We start from the raw sequence: 17,539 nt of genomic DNA on the forward strand, positions 1-17,539 counted from the left end.
GGGATGTGGTCATGAAGCTAGGGTTAGGGTTGATCTGGGATGTGGTCATGAAGCTAGGGTTAGGGTTGATCTGGGATGTGGACATGAAGCTAGGGTTAGGGTTGATCTGGGATGTGGTCATGAAGCTAGGGTTAGAGTTGATCTGGGATGTGGACATGAAGCTAGGGTTAGGGTTGATCTGGGATGTGGACATGAAGCTAGGGTTAGGGTTGATCTGGGATGTGGACATGAAGCTAGGGGTAGGGTTGATCTGGGATGTGGACATGAAGCTAGGGTTAGGGTTGTGTTTGAGGCCAGGGTTAGGGTATAACCGGAATGTGGTCATGAAGCTAGGGTTATGGTTATGGTTGTGTTTGAGGCCAGGGTTAGGGTTTAACCGAGATGTGGAATGGAGCTAGGGGTAGGGTACGAAACAAATTAAAATATTTTTAGTCGTATACACATATTTAGCAGATGTTATTGTGGGTGTAGCGAAATGCTTGTGTGACAAGAAGCTAGGGTTAGGGTTGTCTTTTATTCTGGGTTAGGGTTGTATTTTATTCTGAAGTCAAATTCAATGAACAAAGAAGTCAAGAGAAAACATTTTCTATAATATAGATTCTATATAGGAATCGATGTCTTAAAACAAATCCCTCTTGGTTGGTAATGTAATTATCTGATTTAGCACCACTTAGCCTTTTGAATGCATGGCTAATTCATTTCATAAAACACATTCCAAAAGTTACACTTTTTTTTTTTTTTTTACATATCCTATGTTGGTCTACGCATGTTTTCTTCCTCGTGACGTTACAAGGACGTATCCGTAGTAACCTGTCCTGTCCAATGCGTGCGCCCCCTCAGAGGTGAAGAGTGTTCCAGTTCAGACTGTAAACTGTCTTTGGTTCAAGGTTTGGTTTCGGTGACAGTGCTCCGCTCTATCGGGTTTTGAGAGCCTGGAATACGGGTTACTGAGGCGGAAAGCCGCGTTGTAGAGAGCCAAGATGATGAATATGTGGAAAGTCCGGGAATTGGTTGATAAAGCGTAAGTATTTTCACTCTATCCGAGTTCAACACTCGAGTTTACCTGTTTGAGATAGACACGTACCCAACACTTTGACGTCACGTAGCAGCAGGAAGCTAGTTAGCTTCAGTAGCAAGTTGTGGCAATCAAAACACGGGACAAAATCTACTTTTTCGCCATTCGACTATTTAACCATTTTAATCTCGTCTGGAACTATCCGACGAGCGATTGATAACGTAACTTTCTAGCCGCGTTATCTGTTTTTAGAAAGCTGAGATGGGTGTTATCCAGCTAGCTAATTATCTAGCGTAACGACGTTAGATTGAAATAGTTTTTTGCGCAGTTTCAGTCAGTTTGTTGTTTGGTTAGCTAGCAAGCAAATTTACTGAGCTAGGTAATTGGCCAGCTCAAAACCAAACGTATGCACTTACGTAAGGGGAAATCTTTCTGTAACATAGGTACTATTAGTTGTGGCAAAGGCCTTGAATGCAAATTGGATGTATTCTGACAAGCCAACTTCCGGGTGTGAAAGTAACAAGCATACCAACCAGAACTTTTTGCTTTTCTCATGTCTTAGGTCTATCAAAACGGCAACATCTCAGTTGACATAACTATAATAAATTACTGTATTTATATATATATATTTTACAAAGTATAGGATGATCCATGTAAGCCTAGAACACCTGGATATCTCACTCAAACTTCTGCCTAGCTACCTGTGTACTTCTTAGTATGCTAGCTATAGGCTAAATTATAAAAACAATTACAATACATTTGACTGGAGTGTATGTTTGTTATGGGCCTCTTGCATTTGCAAAATGGAGGAGCTTTGCATGCAGAAGCAGAAAGGTGGAGCCTAGATCACTATCAGTCACAGTGTCTGTTGATACAGTACAAGAGAGCACTGTAATGTGTAACTCTGTAATAAACAATTACTTGCTGAATGCAACTATTGATTGATTGGACAATCAATAGGCAATGTCACACTTCATTGTGAAGACATTGCTGTCGCTACATTATTAGAGTAACTCGCCAGAGTTGGATTAAAAATTAAGTTCTCTGCGAATGTGTCCCAAATGGCACCCTTTTCCCTAAATAGTGCACTGCTTTTGACCAGGGCCCATAGGGAATAGGATGCCATTTGGGACAGAAACTAAGAGTGGGTTGCATAGCACAGTTACATTGCATGGCATTCATGGGAATAAACAAGATTAGCCTAGACCTTGTACAGTCGCTGTCAGCAGAGATTGAAACTAAAGGCTTGAACGAATGGCTGAATGGTTCCACCTCTGAGCAAGAGCCACACCTGGTTTAGCCGGCTTATTGTTTTCTTTTGTCCTCCTCGTATAGTTTACTGTCCCTCACTGCTGAGTAATGACCTGAGATAGACAGTACACACAGGCCTACCGTAGAGCTCTGGGAAGTAGCGGGAGAACATAATCTCCACTTAAAAGCTTTAACAGCTGGTTTGGTGAGCTTTGGCAACAGCAGAAGCGCACAGTTCCTGTCCAAGAATACATTCCTGCAAAAAAGTAGAGAGAGAGAATAATGTTTAATGAGACAACTTTTTAAGTGTTTCCCAAACAAGCACATATATTATTCCTCAATAATGACGGATCAGCTCCTCGAGGGATATTACCACCTATGGCTGCAAAAACACTGTTGAGGTGGCTTGTTATGCTTAACCAATACTAATGCACTAAATCACAGATTGGGTACATCATTGCGCACATGTTGTCACACATCATGAAATGCATTAAGTCAAAAATGACAGACCGTAGCCTGTCATTTTTGAGTTATTTAGGTCCATGTAGCCTATGTATATTTTATTGCAGTCATCTGTTTTCATTTGAATCATCATTTTTATCCTTCTCTTGTTTGTAAACATTGCAAATACTTTAGCAACTTTGTATTTGCAGTCAACTTCCTTCTGATCTTGATTCTACCATGCCTTCAGAAAGTACTCCCACCTCTTGACTTTGTGTACCTTTTTTTCCCTCACAGTCTGATTTTAAAATAGATACAATTTAGAAGTTGTGTCACTGGCCTACACAAAATACCCTGCCCATAATGTCAAAGTGGAATTATTTTTTTATGTTCACAAATTAATTGAACATAAAAAGCTGAAATGTCTTGAGTCAAAAAGTATTCAACCCCTTTTGTTATAGCAAGCCTCAATAAGTTCAGGGGTAGAAATGTACTTAACAAGTCACACAATAAGTTGCATGGACATCTCTGTGTGCAATAATGGAGTTTAACATGGTTTTTGAATGACTACATCATCTCTGTACCCCACACATACAATTATCTGTAAGGTCCCTCAGTCAAGCAGGGAATTCCAAACACCGATTCAACCACAAAGACCAGTGAGGTTTTCCAATGCCTCCAGAGAAGGTCACCTATTGGTAGATGGGGGGGAGGCACAAAAAAAACAGATATTCAATATCCCTTTGAGCATGATGAAGTTATTAATTACACTTTGGATGGTCTATCAATACACCCAGTAACTAAAAAAAATACAGGCGTTGTTGCTAATTTAGTTGTGATAGAGGAAGGAAACTGCTCAGGGATTTCACCATGAGGCTAATGGTGGCTTTAAAACAGTTAGATGTTAATGGCTATGATAGGAGAACACTGAGGATGGATCAACAACATTGTAGTTACTCCACAATACTAACCTAATTGACAGAGTGAAAAGAAGGAAGAATATTCCAGAACATGCATCCTGTTTGCAACAAGGCACTAAAGTAATACTGCAAAAAAATGTGGCAAAGCAATTATCTTTTTGTCCTGAATACAAAGTGTTATGTTTTGGGCAAATTCAATAGCACTCTCCATATTTTCTAGCTTAGGGGTGGCTTCATCATGTTATGGGTATGCTTGTAATAGTTAAGGACTTGGGAGTTTTTCAGGATAAAAAATAAACGTAATGGAGCTAAGCACAGGCAAAATCATAGAGGAAAACCTGGTTCAGTTTGCTTTCCACCAGACACTGGGAGATTAATACACCTTTCAGCAGGACAATAACCTAAAACACAAGGCCAAATATACACTGGAGTTTTAATGTTTTAATTTAACCTTTTTTTTAACTAGGCAGATCAGTTAAGAACAAATTCTTATTTACAATGACGCCTACCCTGGCCAAACCCGGACAACGCTGGGCCAATTGTACGCCACCCTATGGGACTCCCAATCACGGCTGGATGTGATACAGCCTGGAATTGAACCAGGGACTGTAGTGACGCCTCTTGCACTGAGATGTAGTGCCTTAGACCACTGCGCCACTCAAGAGTTGCTTACCAGGAAGACGATGTATGTTCCTCAGTGGCCTAGTTACAATTTAGACTTATACTGAACAAAAATCTAATCGCAACAATTTCAACGATTTTAGTGAGTTCCAGTTCATAGAAGGAAATCAGTCAATTGAAATCAATTAATTAGGCCCAAATCTATGGACTTCACATGATTGGGCAGAGGTGCAGCCATGGGTGGACCTGTGAAGGCATAGGGCCACCCACTGGGGAGCCAGGCCCAGCCAGTCAGAATTAGTTTTTCTCCACAGAAGGGCTTTTTTACAGACTGAACTACTCCTCAGTTTCATCAGCTGTCTAGGTGGCTGGTCTCAGACGAACCCGCAGGTGAAGAAGCCGGTTCTGGAGGTCCTGGGTTGGTGTGGTTACACGTGTTCTGCGGTTGTGAGGTCGGTTGGAGGTACTGCCAAATGATCTAAAACAACATTGGAGGCGAGGCGGTGTATAGTAGAGAAATGTACATTCAATTCTCTGCCAACAGCTCTGGTGGACATTTCTGCAGTCAGCATGCCAATTGCACGCTCCCTCAAAACTTGAGATATCTGTGGCATTATGTTGTGACAAAACATTTGTGGCCTTTTATTGTCCCAGCACAAGTTGCACCTTTGTAATGATAAGCTTCTTGATATGCCACATCTGTCAGGTGGCTGGATTATCTTGACAAAGGAGAAATGCTCACTAACAGGATGTGTGCACAAATGTGTTTAACATTTTTTGAGAAATAAGCTTTCTGTGCATATGGAACATTTCTGGGATCTTTCATTTCAGCTCATAAAACATAGGACCAACACCTTACATGTTGCATTTATATTTTTGTTCAGTATAAATCTGCTTGAAAATCTATGTAAAGACTTGAAAATTGATTTCTAGCAATGAGCAACATCCAATTTGACAGAATTTGAAGAATTAAAAAAATAAAGAATAATGGGCAAATATTGTACAATTAGGTGTGCAAAGCTCTTAGAGACTTACCCAGAGACGCTCAGCTGTAATTGCTGCCAAAGGGAATTCTAACAAGTATTGACTCAGTGGTTTGAATTCTGGGTAAATCTCTAAGAGCTTTGTACACCTGGATTGTACAATATTTGACATTTCTTCAATATTTCTGTATTTAATTTTCATTACATTTGCGAAACATTTCTAAAGATATTTTCACTGTCATTATGGGGTATTCAATCAATTTCAATCAATTTTATTTTATATAGCCCTTCGTACATCAGATAATATCTCGAAGTGCTGTACAGAAACCCAGCCTAAAACCCCAAACAGCTAGAATGCAGGTGTAGAAGCACGGTGGCTAGGAAAAACTCCCTAGAAAGGCCAAAACCTAGGAAGAAACCTAGAGAGGAACCAGGCTATGAGGGGTGGCCAGTCCTCTTCTGGCTGTGCCGGGTGGAGATTATAACAGAACTATGCCAAGATGTTCAAAAATGTTCATAAGTGACAAGCATGGTCAAATAATAATGAATAATTTTCAGTTGGCTTTTCATAGCTGATCATTAAGAGTTGAAAAACAACAGGTCTGGGACAGGTGGCGGTTCCATAACCGCAGGCAGAACAGCTGAAACTGGAATAGCAGCAAGGCCAGGCGGACTGGGGACAGCAAGGAGTCACCACGGGCGGCAGTCCCGACGCATGGTCCTAGGGCCCAGGTCCTCCGAGAGAAAGAAAGAGAGAAGGAGAAAATTAGAGAGAGCCAAGATTTTCAAAATGTTCATAAATGACAAGCATGGTCAAATAATAATCAGGAATAAATCTCAGTTGGCTTTTCATAGCCGATCATTAAGAGTTGAAAACAGCAGGTCTGGGACAGGTAGGGGTTCCATAACCGCAGGCAGAAGAGTTGAAACTGGAATAGCAGCAAGGCCGGGCGGACTGGGGACAGCAAGGTGTCAGCATGCCCGGTAGTCCTGACGTATGGTCCTAGGGCTCAGGTTCTCAGAGAGAAAGAGAGAACGAGAGAATTAGAGAGAGCATACTTAAATTCACACAGGACACTGGATAAGACAGGAGAAGTACTCCAGGTATAACCAACTGACCCTAGCCCCCCGACACATAAACTACTGCAGCATAAATACTGGAGGCTGAGACAGGAGCGGTCAGGAGACACTGTGGCCCCATCCGAAGAAACCCCCGGACAGGGCCAAACAGGAAGGATATAACCCCACCCACTCTGCCAAAGCACAGCCCCCACACCACTAGAGGGATATCCTCAACCACCAACTTACAATCCTGAGACAAGGCCGAGTATAGCCCACAAAGGTCTCCACCACAGCACAACCAAGGGGGGGCGCCAACCCAGACAGGAAGTTCACGTCAGTAACTCAACCCACTCAAGTGACGCACCCCTCCTAGGGACGGCATGAAAGAGCACCAGCAAGCCAGTGACTCAGCCCCAGTAACAGGGTTAGAGGCAGAGAATCCCAGTGGAGAGAGGGGAACCGGCCCTGGAGAGACAGCAAGGGCGGTTCGTTGCTCCAGAGCCTTTCCGTTCACCTTCACACTCCTGGGCCAGACTACACTCAATCATATGACCTACTGAAGAGATAAGTCTTCAGTAAAGACTTAAAGGTTGAGACCGAGTCTGCGTCTCTCACATGGGTAGGCAGACTGTTCCATAAAAATGGAGATCTATAGGAGAAAGCCCTGCCTCCAGCTGTTTGCTTAGAAATTTTAGGGACAATTAGGAGGCCTGCGTCTTGTGACCGTAGCGTACGTGTAGGTATGTACGGCAGGACCAACTCGGAAAGATAGGTAGGAGCAAGCCCATGTAACGCTTTATAGGTTAACAGTAAAACCTTGAAATCAGCCCTTGCCTTAACGGGAAGCCAGTGTAGGGAAGCTAGCACTGGAGTAATATGATCAAATTTCTTGGTTCTAGTCAGGATTCTAGCAGCCGTATTTAGCACTAACTGAAGTTTATTTAGTGCTTTATCCGGGTAGCCGGAAAGTAGAGCATTGCAGTAGTCTAACCTAGAAGTAACAAATGCATGGATTAATTTTTCTGCATCATTTTTGGACAGAAAATTTCTGATTTTTGCAATGTTACGTAGATGGAAAAAAGCTGTCCTTGAAACAGTCTTGATATGTTCGTCAAAAGAGAGATCAGGGTCAAGAGTAACGCCGAGGTCCTTCACAGTTTTATTTGAGACAACTTTACAACCATCAAGATGAATTGTCAGATTTAACAGAAGATCTCTTTGTTTCTTGGGACCTAGAACAAGCATCTCTGTTTTGTCCGAGTTTAAAAGTAGAAAGTTTTTAGCCATCCACTTCCTTATGTCTGAAACACAGACTTCTAGCGAGGGCAATTTTGGGGCTTCACCATGTTTCATTGAAATGTACAGCTGTGTGTCATCCGCATAGCAGTGAAAGTTAACATTATGTTTTCGAATAACATCCCCAAGAGGTAAAATATATAGTGAAAACAATAGTGGTCCTAAAACGGAACCTTGAGGAACACCGAAATGTACAGTTGATTTGTCAGAGGACAGACCATTCACAGAGACAAACTGATATCTTTCCGACAGGTAAGATCTAAACCAGGCCAGAACTTGTCCGTGTAGACCAATTTGGGTTTCCAGTCTCTCCAAAAGAATGTGGTGATCGATGGTGTCAAAGGCAGCACTAAGGTCTAGTAGCACGAGGACAGATGCAGAGCCTCGGTCTGACGCCATTAAAAGGTCATTTACCACCTTCACAAGTGCAGTCTCAGTGCTATGATGGGGTCTAAAACCAGACTGAAGCATTTCGTATACATTGTTTGTCTTCAGAAAGGCAGTGAGTTGCTGCGCAACAGCTTTTTCTAAAATTTTTGAGAGGAATGGAAGATTCGATATAGGCCGATAGTTTTTTATATTTTCCGGGTCAAGGTTTGGCTTTTTCAAGAGAGGCTTTATCACTGCCACTTTTAGTGAATTTGGTACACATCCGGTGGATAGAGAGCTGTTTATTATGTTCAACATAGGAGGGCCAAGCACAGGAAGCAGCTCCTTCAGCAGTTTAGTAGGAATAGGATCCAGTATGCAGCTTGAAGGTTTAGAGGCCATGATTATTTTCATCATTGTGTCAAGAGATATAGTACTAAAACACTTAAGTGTCTCTCCCGATCCCAGGCCCTCGCAGAGCTGTGCAGATCCAGGACAGCTAAGCCCTGGAGGAATACGCAGATTCAAAGAGGAGTCCGTAATTTGCTTTCTAATGGTCATGATCTTTTCCTCAAAGAAGTTCATGAATTTATTACTGCTGAAGTGAAAGCCATCCTCTCTTGGGGAATGCTGCTTTTTAGTTAGCTTTGCAACAGTATCAAAAAGAAATTTTGGATTGTTCTTATTTTCCTCAATTAAGTTGGAAAAGTAGGATGATCGAGCAGCAGTGAGGGCTCTTCGGTACTGCACGGTACTGTCTTTCCAAGCTAGTCGGAAGACTTCCAGTTTTGTGTGGCGCCATTTCCGTTCCAATTTCCTGGAAGCTTGCTTCAAAGCTCGGGTATTTTCTGTATACCAGGGAGCTAGTTTCTTATGACAAATGTTTTTCGTTTTTAGGGGTGCAACTGCATCTAGGGTATTGCGCAAGGTTAAATTGAGTTCCTCAGTTAAGTGGTTAACTGATTTTTGTCCTCTGACGTCCTTGGGTAGGCAGAAGGAGTCTGGAAGGGCATCAAGGAATTTTTGTGTTGTCTGAGAATTTATAGCACGACTTTTGATGCTCCTTGGTTGGGGTCTGAGCAGATTATTTGTTGCGATTGCAAACGTAATAAAATGGTGGTCCGATAGTCCAGGATTATGTGGAAAAACATTAAGATCTACAACATTTATTCCATGGGACAAAACTAGGTCCAGAGTATGACTGTGGCAGTGAGTAGGTCCAGAGACATGTTGGACAAAACCCACTGAGTCGATGATGGCTCCAAAAGACTTTTGGAGTGGGTCTGTGGACTTCTCCATGTGAATATTAAAATCACCAAAAATTAGAATATGATCTGCTATGACTACAAGGTCTGATAGGAATTCAGGAAACTCAGAGAGGAACGCTGTATATGGCCCAGGAGGCCTGTAAACAGTAGCTATAAAAAGTGATTGAGTAGGCTGCATAGATTTCATGACTAGAAGCTCAAAAGACGAAAACGTCATTTTTTTTTTTGTAAATTTAAATTTGCTTTCGTAGATGTTAGCAACACCTCCGCCTTTGCGGGATGCACGGGGGATATGGTCACTAGTGTAACCAGGAGGTGAGGCCTCATTTAACACAGTAAATTCATCAGGCTTAAGCCATGTTTCAGTCAGGCCAATCACATCAAGATTATGATCAGTGATTAGTTCATTGACTATGACTGCCTTTGAAGTGAGGGATCTAACATTAAGTAACCCTATTTTAAGATGTGAGGTATCACGATCTCTTTCAATAATGGCAGGAATGGAGGAGGTCTTTATCCTAATAAGATTGCTAAGGCGAACACCGCCATGTTTAGTTTTGCCCAACCTAGGTCGAGGCACAGACACAGTCTCAATGGGTATGGCTGAGCTGACTACACTGACTGTGCTATTGGCAGACTCCACTAAGCTGGCAGGTTGGCTAACAGCCTGCTGCCTGGCCTGCACCCTATTTCATTGTGGGGCTAAAGGAGTTAGAGCCCTATCTATGTTGGTAGATAAGATGAGAGCACCCCTCCAGGTAGGATGGAGTCCGTCACTCCTTAGCAGGTCAGGCTTGGTCCTGTTTGTGGGTGAGTCCCAGAAAGAGGGCCAATTATCTACAAATTCTATCTTTTGGGAGGGGCAGAAAACAGTTTTCAACCAGCGATTGAGTGCTGAGACTCTGCTGTAGAGCTCGTCACTCCCCCTAACTGGGAGGGGGCCAGAGACAATTACTCGATGCCGACACATCTTTCTAGCTGATTTACACGCTGAAGCTATGTTGCACTTGGTGACCTCTGACTGTTTCATCCTAACATCGTTGGTGCCGACGTGGATAACAATATCTCTATACTCTCTACACTCGCCAGATTTAGCTTTAGCCAGCACCATCTTAAGATTAGCCTTAACGTCGGTAGCCCTGCCCCCTGGTAAACAGTGTATGATCGCTGGGTGATTCGTTTTAAGTCTAATACTGCGGGTAATGGAGTCGCCAATGACTAGGGTTTTCAATTTGTCAGAGCTAACGGTGGGAGCCTTCGGCGTCTCAGACCCCGTAACGGGAGGAGTAGAGACAAGAGAAGACTCAGACTCAGACTCCGACTCGCTACATAATGGGGAAAACCGGTTGAAAGTTTCTGTCGGCTGAATGAGCGACACCGGTTGAGCATTCCAACAGCATTTTCCTCCAGAAGCCATGAGAAAGTTGTCCGGCTGCGGGGACTGTGCGGGGGGATTTATACTAACGTTACTATCTGTACTTACTGGTGGCACAGACGCTGTTTCTTCCTTTCCTACACTGAAATTACCCTTGCCTAACGATTGCGTCTGAAGCTGGGCTTGCAGCACAGCTATTTTCGCCGTAAGGCGATCGTTCTCCTGTATATTATGAGTACAGCGACTGCAATTAGAAGACATCATGTTAATGTTACTACTTAGCTTCGGCTGTTGAAGGTGTTGACGAACCATGTCCAGATAAAGCGTCCGGAGTGAAAAAGTTGAATGAGGGAAAAAAGTTGCGATGGAAAAACTAAAAATATAAACGGTAATTAAAAACAGAAACAAAACAAAAAACGTAAAGTTGTCAGCTAGCAAAGTAAAGTAAAGTTGGCAGCAAAACGCACAGCAACACGTCTGCAGATTCAACAGGAAGTGACGGCACGTGCTGTAGTCTCATTGTATTGTGTGTAGATGAGTGATATTTTTGTTGTTGAATTCGGGCTGTGTAACAACAACGTGGAATAAGTCAAGGGGTGTGAATACTTTCTGAAGACTGTTTATAGCGGAGATCTTCTGTGAATAAAATACCTAACGGTGCACTTTGGCTGCTCTACGAGTGGTCTGGATTTTAAGAGCCACGTTACTAACGGAGGCTCTGGGAAACAACACCTACTGAAGGTTCAAACGATGATCTAAATACTACGGAGGCTCTGGGAAACGAGGGCCTTGAGTTGAGATGTTGTGAGTGGGGAAACACCCATCAGAGTACAGCCATGTTCCACAAAGGCGACTGAATGCTGGCTCACTGTGAAGGATATCTACAGACCTAGACTTGAATCAAGGGACTGGCAATCCTGTGTCGAAGTCTTCCCGGCAGTCACATGGAAAAATTGTTACAATACTAAATAAATAGGTCTAAAGACTTTATTTGGACTAGTCACAGGATGAAGGAAATTGGTGTGTGTATTGCAGATGAAACTGAAGCCTTTGCCATATTGTGTGTCACAGATTACACACAGAGATATATACACACACACACGATCAGAGGCTTCCTTTTGATCAGGTTGATATGTGGGACAGAGGAAGCTAGCAAGTCTACTGAGAAGAGACAAGATAACTGTCTGGTCTAAATGTTAGGCTATATCACGTTATAAGGTTTTTCACTACGTTTCAAAGCGCCATTTCCTGGTTGCTACAATTCTAATTGTCAGCCTAATTTTTGTTTGTGGTTAAACAAGCAAGTGTAGAGAATCATTGTACCATCTAAACCACTGTGAAATATATTTTCCATAACCAAAAATATTGTACATCCAGCTGTTTTTGAAGCTGGTGTACAAAACCAAAAGTAAAATACGCAAAAACAAAACTTGAGGACGGGAAGCATAGAAATAGCGCACATAGAACAGATCTACCGCTTCTTAGACGCTCAAATCTATAACATACATTTCTATGTGAATTTGGTCGGGTCGCTCCAGAAGTTACATATCGCAGCTATTTGAATTGCTCTTTGCACCAACTAGCTCTTTACCAGTTTATTAAGAGCATGATATTTTATAACTTTGACATTACAACAGTCACTCTCTGTCTACTACAGTACTTTACACTACAGGCCTTGACTTCAGAAGCACAGAGAGGGTGTGTCCTCTCATCTCCTCTCAGCTGTCTGTCTGACAGGGCCCAGTAAGAGGGGCCACATGGCCCAAAACATTGGCCTGCTTTATGTCTTCAATTCCACTGCACTGCTAAATCTATGCTCTGGGTAGAAGTTGTAGGCACAGATTTAAGATCAGTTTATCCTCTAAATCCAAACTTTAGCCATAAGGGATTGAAAAACTGACGGACCTCACTGCCTTCTGAGTCCTACTGCATGGGGTTATATCTGAGCAGAGAGCTGAGTCCTACTGCATGGGGTTATAGCTGAGCAGAAAGCTGAGTCCTCCTGCATGGGGTTATAGCTGAGCAGAAAGCTGAGTCCTCCTGCATGGGGTTATAGCTGAGCAGAGAGCTGTGTCCTACTGCATGGGGTTATATCTGAACAGAGAGCTGAGTCCTACTGCATGGGGTTCTAGCTGAGCAGAAAGCTGAGTCCTCCTGCAAGGGGTTATATCTGAGCAGAGAGCTGTGTCCTACTGCATGGGGTTATAGCTGAGCAGAGAGCTGAGTCCTACTGCATGGGGTTATATCTGAGCAGAGAGCTGAGTCCTACTGCATGGGGTTATATCTGAGCAGAGAGCTGAGTCCTACTGCATGGGGTTATGTCTGAGCAGAGAGCTGAGTCTTACTGCATGGGGTTATATCTGAGCAGAGAGCTGAGTCCTACTGCATGGGGTTATATCTGAGCAGAGAGCTGAGTCCTACTGCATGGGATTATATCTGAACAGAGAGCTGAGTCCTACTGCATGGGGTTCTAGCTGAGCAGAGAGCTGAGTCCTACTGCATGGGGTGAACAGAGAGCTGAGTCCTACTGCATGGGATTATATCTGAACAGAGAGCTGAGTCCTACTGCATGGGGTGAACAGAGAGCTGAGTACTACTGCATGGGGTTATGTCTGAGCAGAGAGCTGAGTCCTACTGCATGGGGTTATATCTGAGCAGAGAGCTGAGTCCTCCTGCATGGGGTTATGTCTGAGCAGAGAGCTGAGTCCTACTGCATGGGGTTATGTCTGAGCAGAGAGCTGAGTCCTACTGCATGGGGTTATATCTGAGCAGAGAGCTGAGTCCTCCTGCATGGGGTTATGTCTGAGCAGAGAGCTGAGTCCTACTGCATGGGGTTATATCTGAGCAGAGAGCTGAGTACTACTGCATGGGGTTATGTCTGAGCAGAGAGCTGAGTCCTACTGCATGGGGTTATATCTGAGCAGAGAGCTGAGTACTACTGCATGGGGTTATGTCTGAGCAGAGAGCTGAGTCCTACTGCATGGGGTTATGTCTGAGCAGAGTTGAAGTCAGTAGATAGATCATCCTTGGTCTGGGTAACTAGCTTATGCTCAGCCTATGTGTTGAATATAATATCAGTGCTCAATCTATTCCTATATCTGTGGTTTTCTTTCAGCTAGGCTAGATTCCTAGTGCGCGTGCTTTGTTTTTTCAGATCACCAAACCTGATTGATCTTAAGTTTGTTGCACAATATTTGTTTCTGTAAGCTATATTTGAACTATAAATAAAGTTTGACTAGCTAAATGGCCCTGTTTTGTTACCAAGGTCTGGGAATAAGCAGACACATTTCCCTGTTTAGCTTCCACATTTTATGCTAGCTCCTAGCCTTGACCTTAATAACGGTGATTATGCCTGCTGTTGTTTTTCTTACTTTGCAGCTTGTCTGTTTGTTTACATCTTTGAAACTGTATGAAACTACTCTTAAAGCAAGTCAATTACAGACTCTACTTAGTCTCACTGGGCCATGTGTAGCTCTGGGCCATGTGTAGTTCTGTAACTCAGACATTGATACTAGGTTGCTTGGGGTTCATGGTTCTTCTGAGGGCATAGCTGGATTTCTTATAAGCGGGACCCCACCCTTCATTTACCATGAAACAGCATAGCTTCTATCACACTCTAACTCAAATCAAATCAAACTTTATTTGTCACATGCGCCGAATACAACAAGTGTAGACCTTATCGTGAAATGCTTACTTACAAGCCCTTAACCAACAGTCCAGTTCAAGAAAGAGTTACGGAAATATTTAGCTAATTAACTAAAGTAAAACATAATACAAAATAACACAATAAAATAACGGGGGGGGGGGGGGGGGGGTAGACGCTGTTAAGGAGCCTTTTGGTCATAGACTTGGTGCTCCGGTACTGCTTGACGTGCGGTAGCAGAGGGAACAGTCTATGACTTGGGTGACTGGAGTCTTTGACAATTCTTTGGGCTTTCCTTTGAAACCATCTAATATATAGGTCCTGGATGGCAGGAAGCTTGGCCCCAGTGATGTACTGGGCCGTAGGGACTAACCTATGTAGTGCCTTACGGTCAGATGCCGAGCAGTTGCCATACCAGGCAGTGATGCAACCAGTCAGGATGCACTCAATGGTGCAGCTGTAGAACTTTTTGAGGATCTGAGGACCCATGCCAAATCTTTTCAGTCTCCTGAGGGGGAATAGGCTTTGTCGTGCCCTCTTCACGACTGTCTTCGTGTGTTTGGAACATGATAGTTCGTTGGTGATGTGGACACCAAGAAGCTCTCAAACTGCTCCACTGCAGCCCCGTCGATGTTAATGGGGGCCTGTTCGGCCCGCCTTTTCCTTTGTCTTGCTCACATTGAGGGAGAGGTTGTTGTCCTGGCATCAGAGTGGCAGGTCTCTGACCTCCCTATAGTCTGTCTTATCAGGCCTACCTCTATTGTGTCGTCAGCAAACTTAATGATGGTTTGGCCATGCAGTCGTGAGTGAACAAGGAGTACAGGAGGGGACTAAGTACACACCCCTGAAGGGCCCCGGTGTTGAGGATCAGCGTGGCAGACGTGTTGTTGCCTACCCTTACCACCTGGGGACGGCCCGTCAGGAAGTCCAGGATCCAGTTGCAGAGGGAGGTGTTTAGTCCCAGGGTCCTTAGCTTAGTAATGAGCTTTGAGGGCACTATGGTGTTGAATGCTGAGCTGTAGTTAATGAACAGCATTCTCACATAGGTGTTCCTTTTGTCCAGATCAGAAAGGGCGGTGTGGAGTGCAATTGAGATTGCGTCATCTGTGGATCTGTTTGGGCAGTATGCGTATTGGAGTGGGCCTTGGGTATCTGGGAGGATGCTGTTGATGTGAACCATGACCAGCCTTTCAAAGCACTTCATGGCTACCAACGTGAGGGCTACGGGGCAGTAATAATTTAGGCAGGTTATCGTCGCTTCCTTGGGAACAGATACTATGGTGGTCTGCTTGAAACATGTAGGCATTACAGACTCGGTCGGGGAGAGGTTGAAAATGTCAGTCAAGACACTTGCCAGTTGGTCTGCGCATGCTTTGAGTACACGTCCTGGTAATCCGTCTGGCCCAGCGGCTTTGTGAATGTTGACCTGTTTAAAGGTCTTGGTCACATCGGCTACCGAGAGCGTTGTCACACAGTAGTCCAGAACAGCTGGTGCTCTCATTCACGCTTCAGTGTTGCTTGCCTCGAAGCGAGCATAAAAGGCATTTAGCTCGTCTGGTAGGCACACGTCACTGGGCAGCTTGTGGCTGGGTTTCCCTTTGTAGTAGATAATAGTTTTCAAGCCACATCCGACGAGAGTCAGAGCCGGTGTAGTAGGATTCAATCTTAATCCTGTATTGACGCTTTTCTTATTTGATGGTTCTTCTGAGGGCATAGCTGGATTTCTTATAAGCGTCCGGATTAGTGTCCCACTCCTTGAAAGCGGCAGCTCTAGCCTTTAGCTCGATGAGGATGTTGCCTGTAATTAATGGCTTCTGGTTGGGATATGTACGTCGTCGATGCACTTATTGATGAAGCCAATGACTGAGGTGGTATACTCCTCAATGCCATTGGATGAATCCCAGAACATATTCCAGTCTGTGCTAGCAAAACAGTCCTGTAGCATAGCATCCGTGTCATCTGAACACTTTGTTATTGAGCGAGTCGCTAGTGCTTCCTGCTATAGTTTTTGCTTGTAAGCAGGAATCAGGAAGATAGAATTATGATCAAATTTGCCAAATGGAGAGCAGGGGAGAGCTTTGTACGCGTCTCTGTGTGTGGAGTAAAGGTGGTCTAGAGTTTTGTTTTCTTCTGGTTGCACATGTGACATGCTGGTAGAAATGAGGTAAAACGGATTTAAGTTTGCCTGCTTTAAAGTCCCCGTCCAGGAGGAGCGCCACCTCTGGATGAGCATTTTCATGTTTGCTTATGGCCTTATACAGCTCGTTGAGTGTGGTCTTAGTGCCAGCATCTGTTTGTGGTGGTAAATAGACGGCTATGAATAATATAGATGAGAACTCTCTTGGTAGATAGTGTGGTTTACAGCTTATCATAAGGTACTCTACCTCAGGTGAGCAATACCTCGATACTTCTTTAATATTAGACATGGTGCACCAGCTGTTATTGCCACTCCACCCAGACTATCCCTGTCTCTCTCTCTGCTCTAATGCCCTGAAGTGCCAGACTGGTTTTCCTGACTTCCATAGTGTACACTTTAATATGTTGGCCTTTATGCAAACGCTGTTATCCAGAGCAACTTAGTCAGTGTGTTCAACATGTATGCAGACACACACCACGTCCTCAGATTGTGAAGTGAGGGTTATTTGACTCTGTGTTCCTGGAGATACAGGAGGAAAGAATAGTTTCATGTAAATAGAGGCTGTGTGTGTTGACTATTACCATGAATAGTCTGGGCCTCGGTCTGGGCCTCGGTTTGTCTTTTCAATAAAGACTGATAAGACAGTTTGAGTGCAGACCTTCCTTTTTGTCCCTGGTTTGACCTCCTATTCTCTTCATAAAATATCTCTTACCTTTACCTCCCCCTGTAGAACCAATGTGGTGATGAACTACTCGGAGGTGGAGACGAAGGTGAGGGAGGCCACCAACGACGACCCCTGGGGACCTTCAGGACAGCAGATGGCAGATATTTCCAGGTAGGGGCGCTGTTCACACACACCCACACTACTTTACAGGAAAAATTGTTAAATTAAATCCCATTCCCATGTAGTTAAACTCTACACCTCTGTCTCTCTCTCCTCCCTCTGTCTCTGTCTTTCTTTGTGTCTCTCTGTGTGTCTTTCTGTCTGTCTGTCTCTCTCTCTCCTCCCTCTCTCCTCCCTCTCTCCCTCTCTCTCCCTCTCTCCTCCCTCTCTCCCTCTCTCATCCCTCTCTCCCTCTCTCATCCCTCTCTCTCCTCCCTCTCTCCCTCTCTCATCCCTCTCTCTCCTCCCTCTCTCCCTCTCTCCTCCCTCTCTCC

The 17,539-nt window shown here is 44.0% G+C and overlaps 1 protein-coding gene across 1 annotated transcript in view; it reads left to right on the plus strand.

The window, feature by feature from the left end:
• The first annotated feature begins 811 nt into the window (after positions 1 to 811).
• The window catches only part of LOC129858713 (clathrin interactor 1-like), a 36,710-nt gene continuing 19,982 nt past the window's right edge, over positions 812 to 17,539 (plus strand). The window contains exons 1-2 of the mRNA XM_055928049.1: positions 812 to 1,021; positions 17,112 to 17,216. Of these exons, the coding sequence (XP_055784024.1) occupies positions 981 to 1,021; positions 17,112 to 17,216 (146 nt within the window). The 5' untranslated portion in view covers positions 812 to 980. The remainder of the gene's footprint in view (positions 1,022 to 17,111; positions 17,217 to 17,539) is intronic.

Source organism: Salvelinus fontinalis, chromosome 6 (genome assembly GCF_029448725.1).
Source record: "Salvelinus fontinalis isolate EN_2023a chromosome 6, ASM2944872v1, whole genome shotgun sequence".
NCBI classification, from domain to species: Eukaryota; Metazoa; Chordata; class Actinopteri; order Salmoniformes; family Salmonidae; genus Salvelinus; species Salvelinus fontinalis.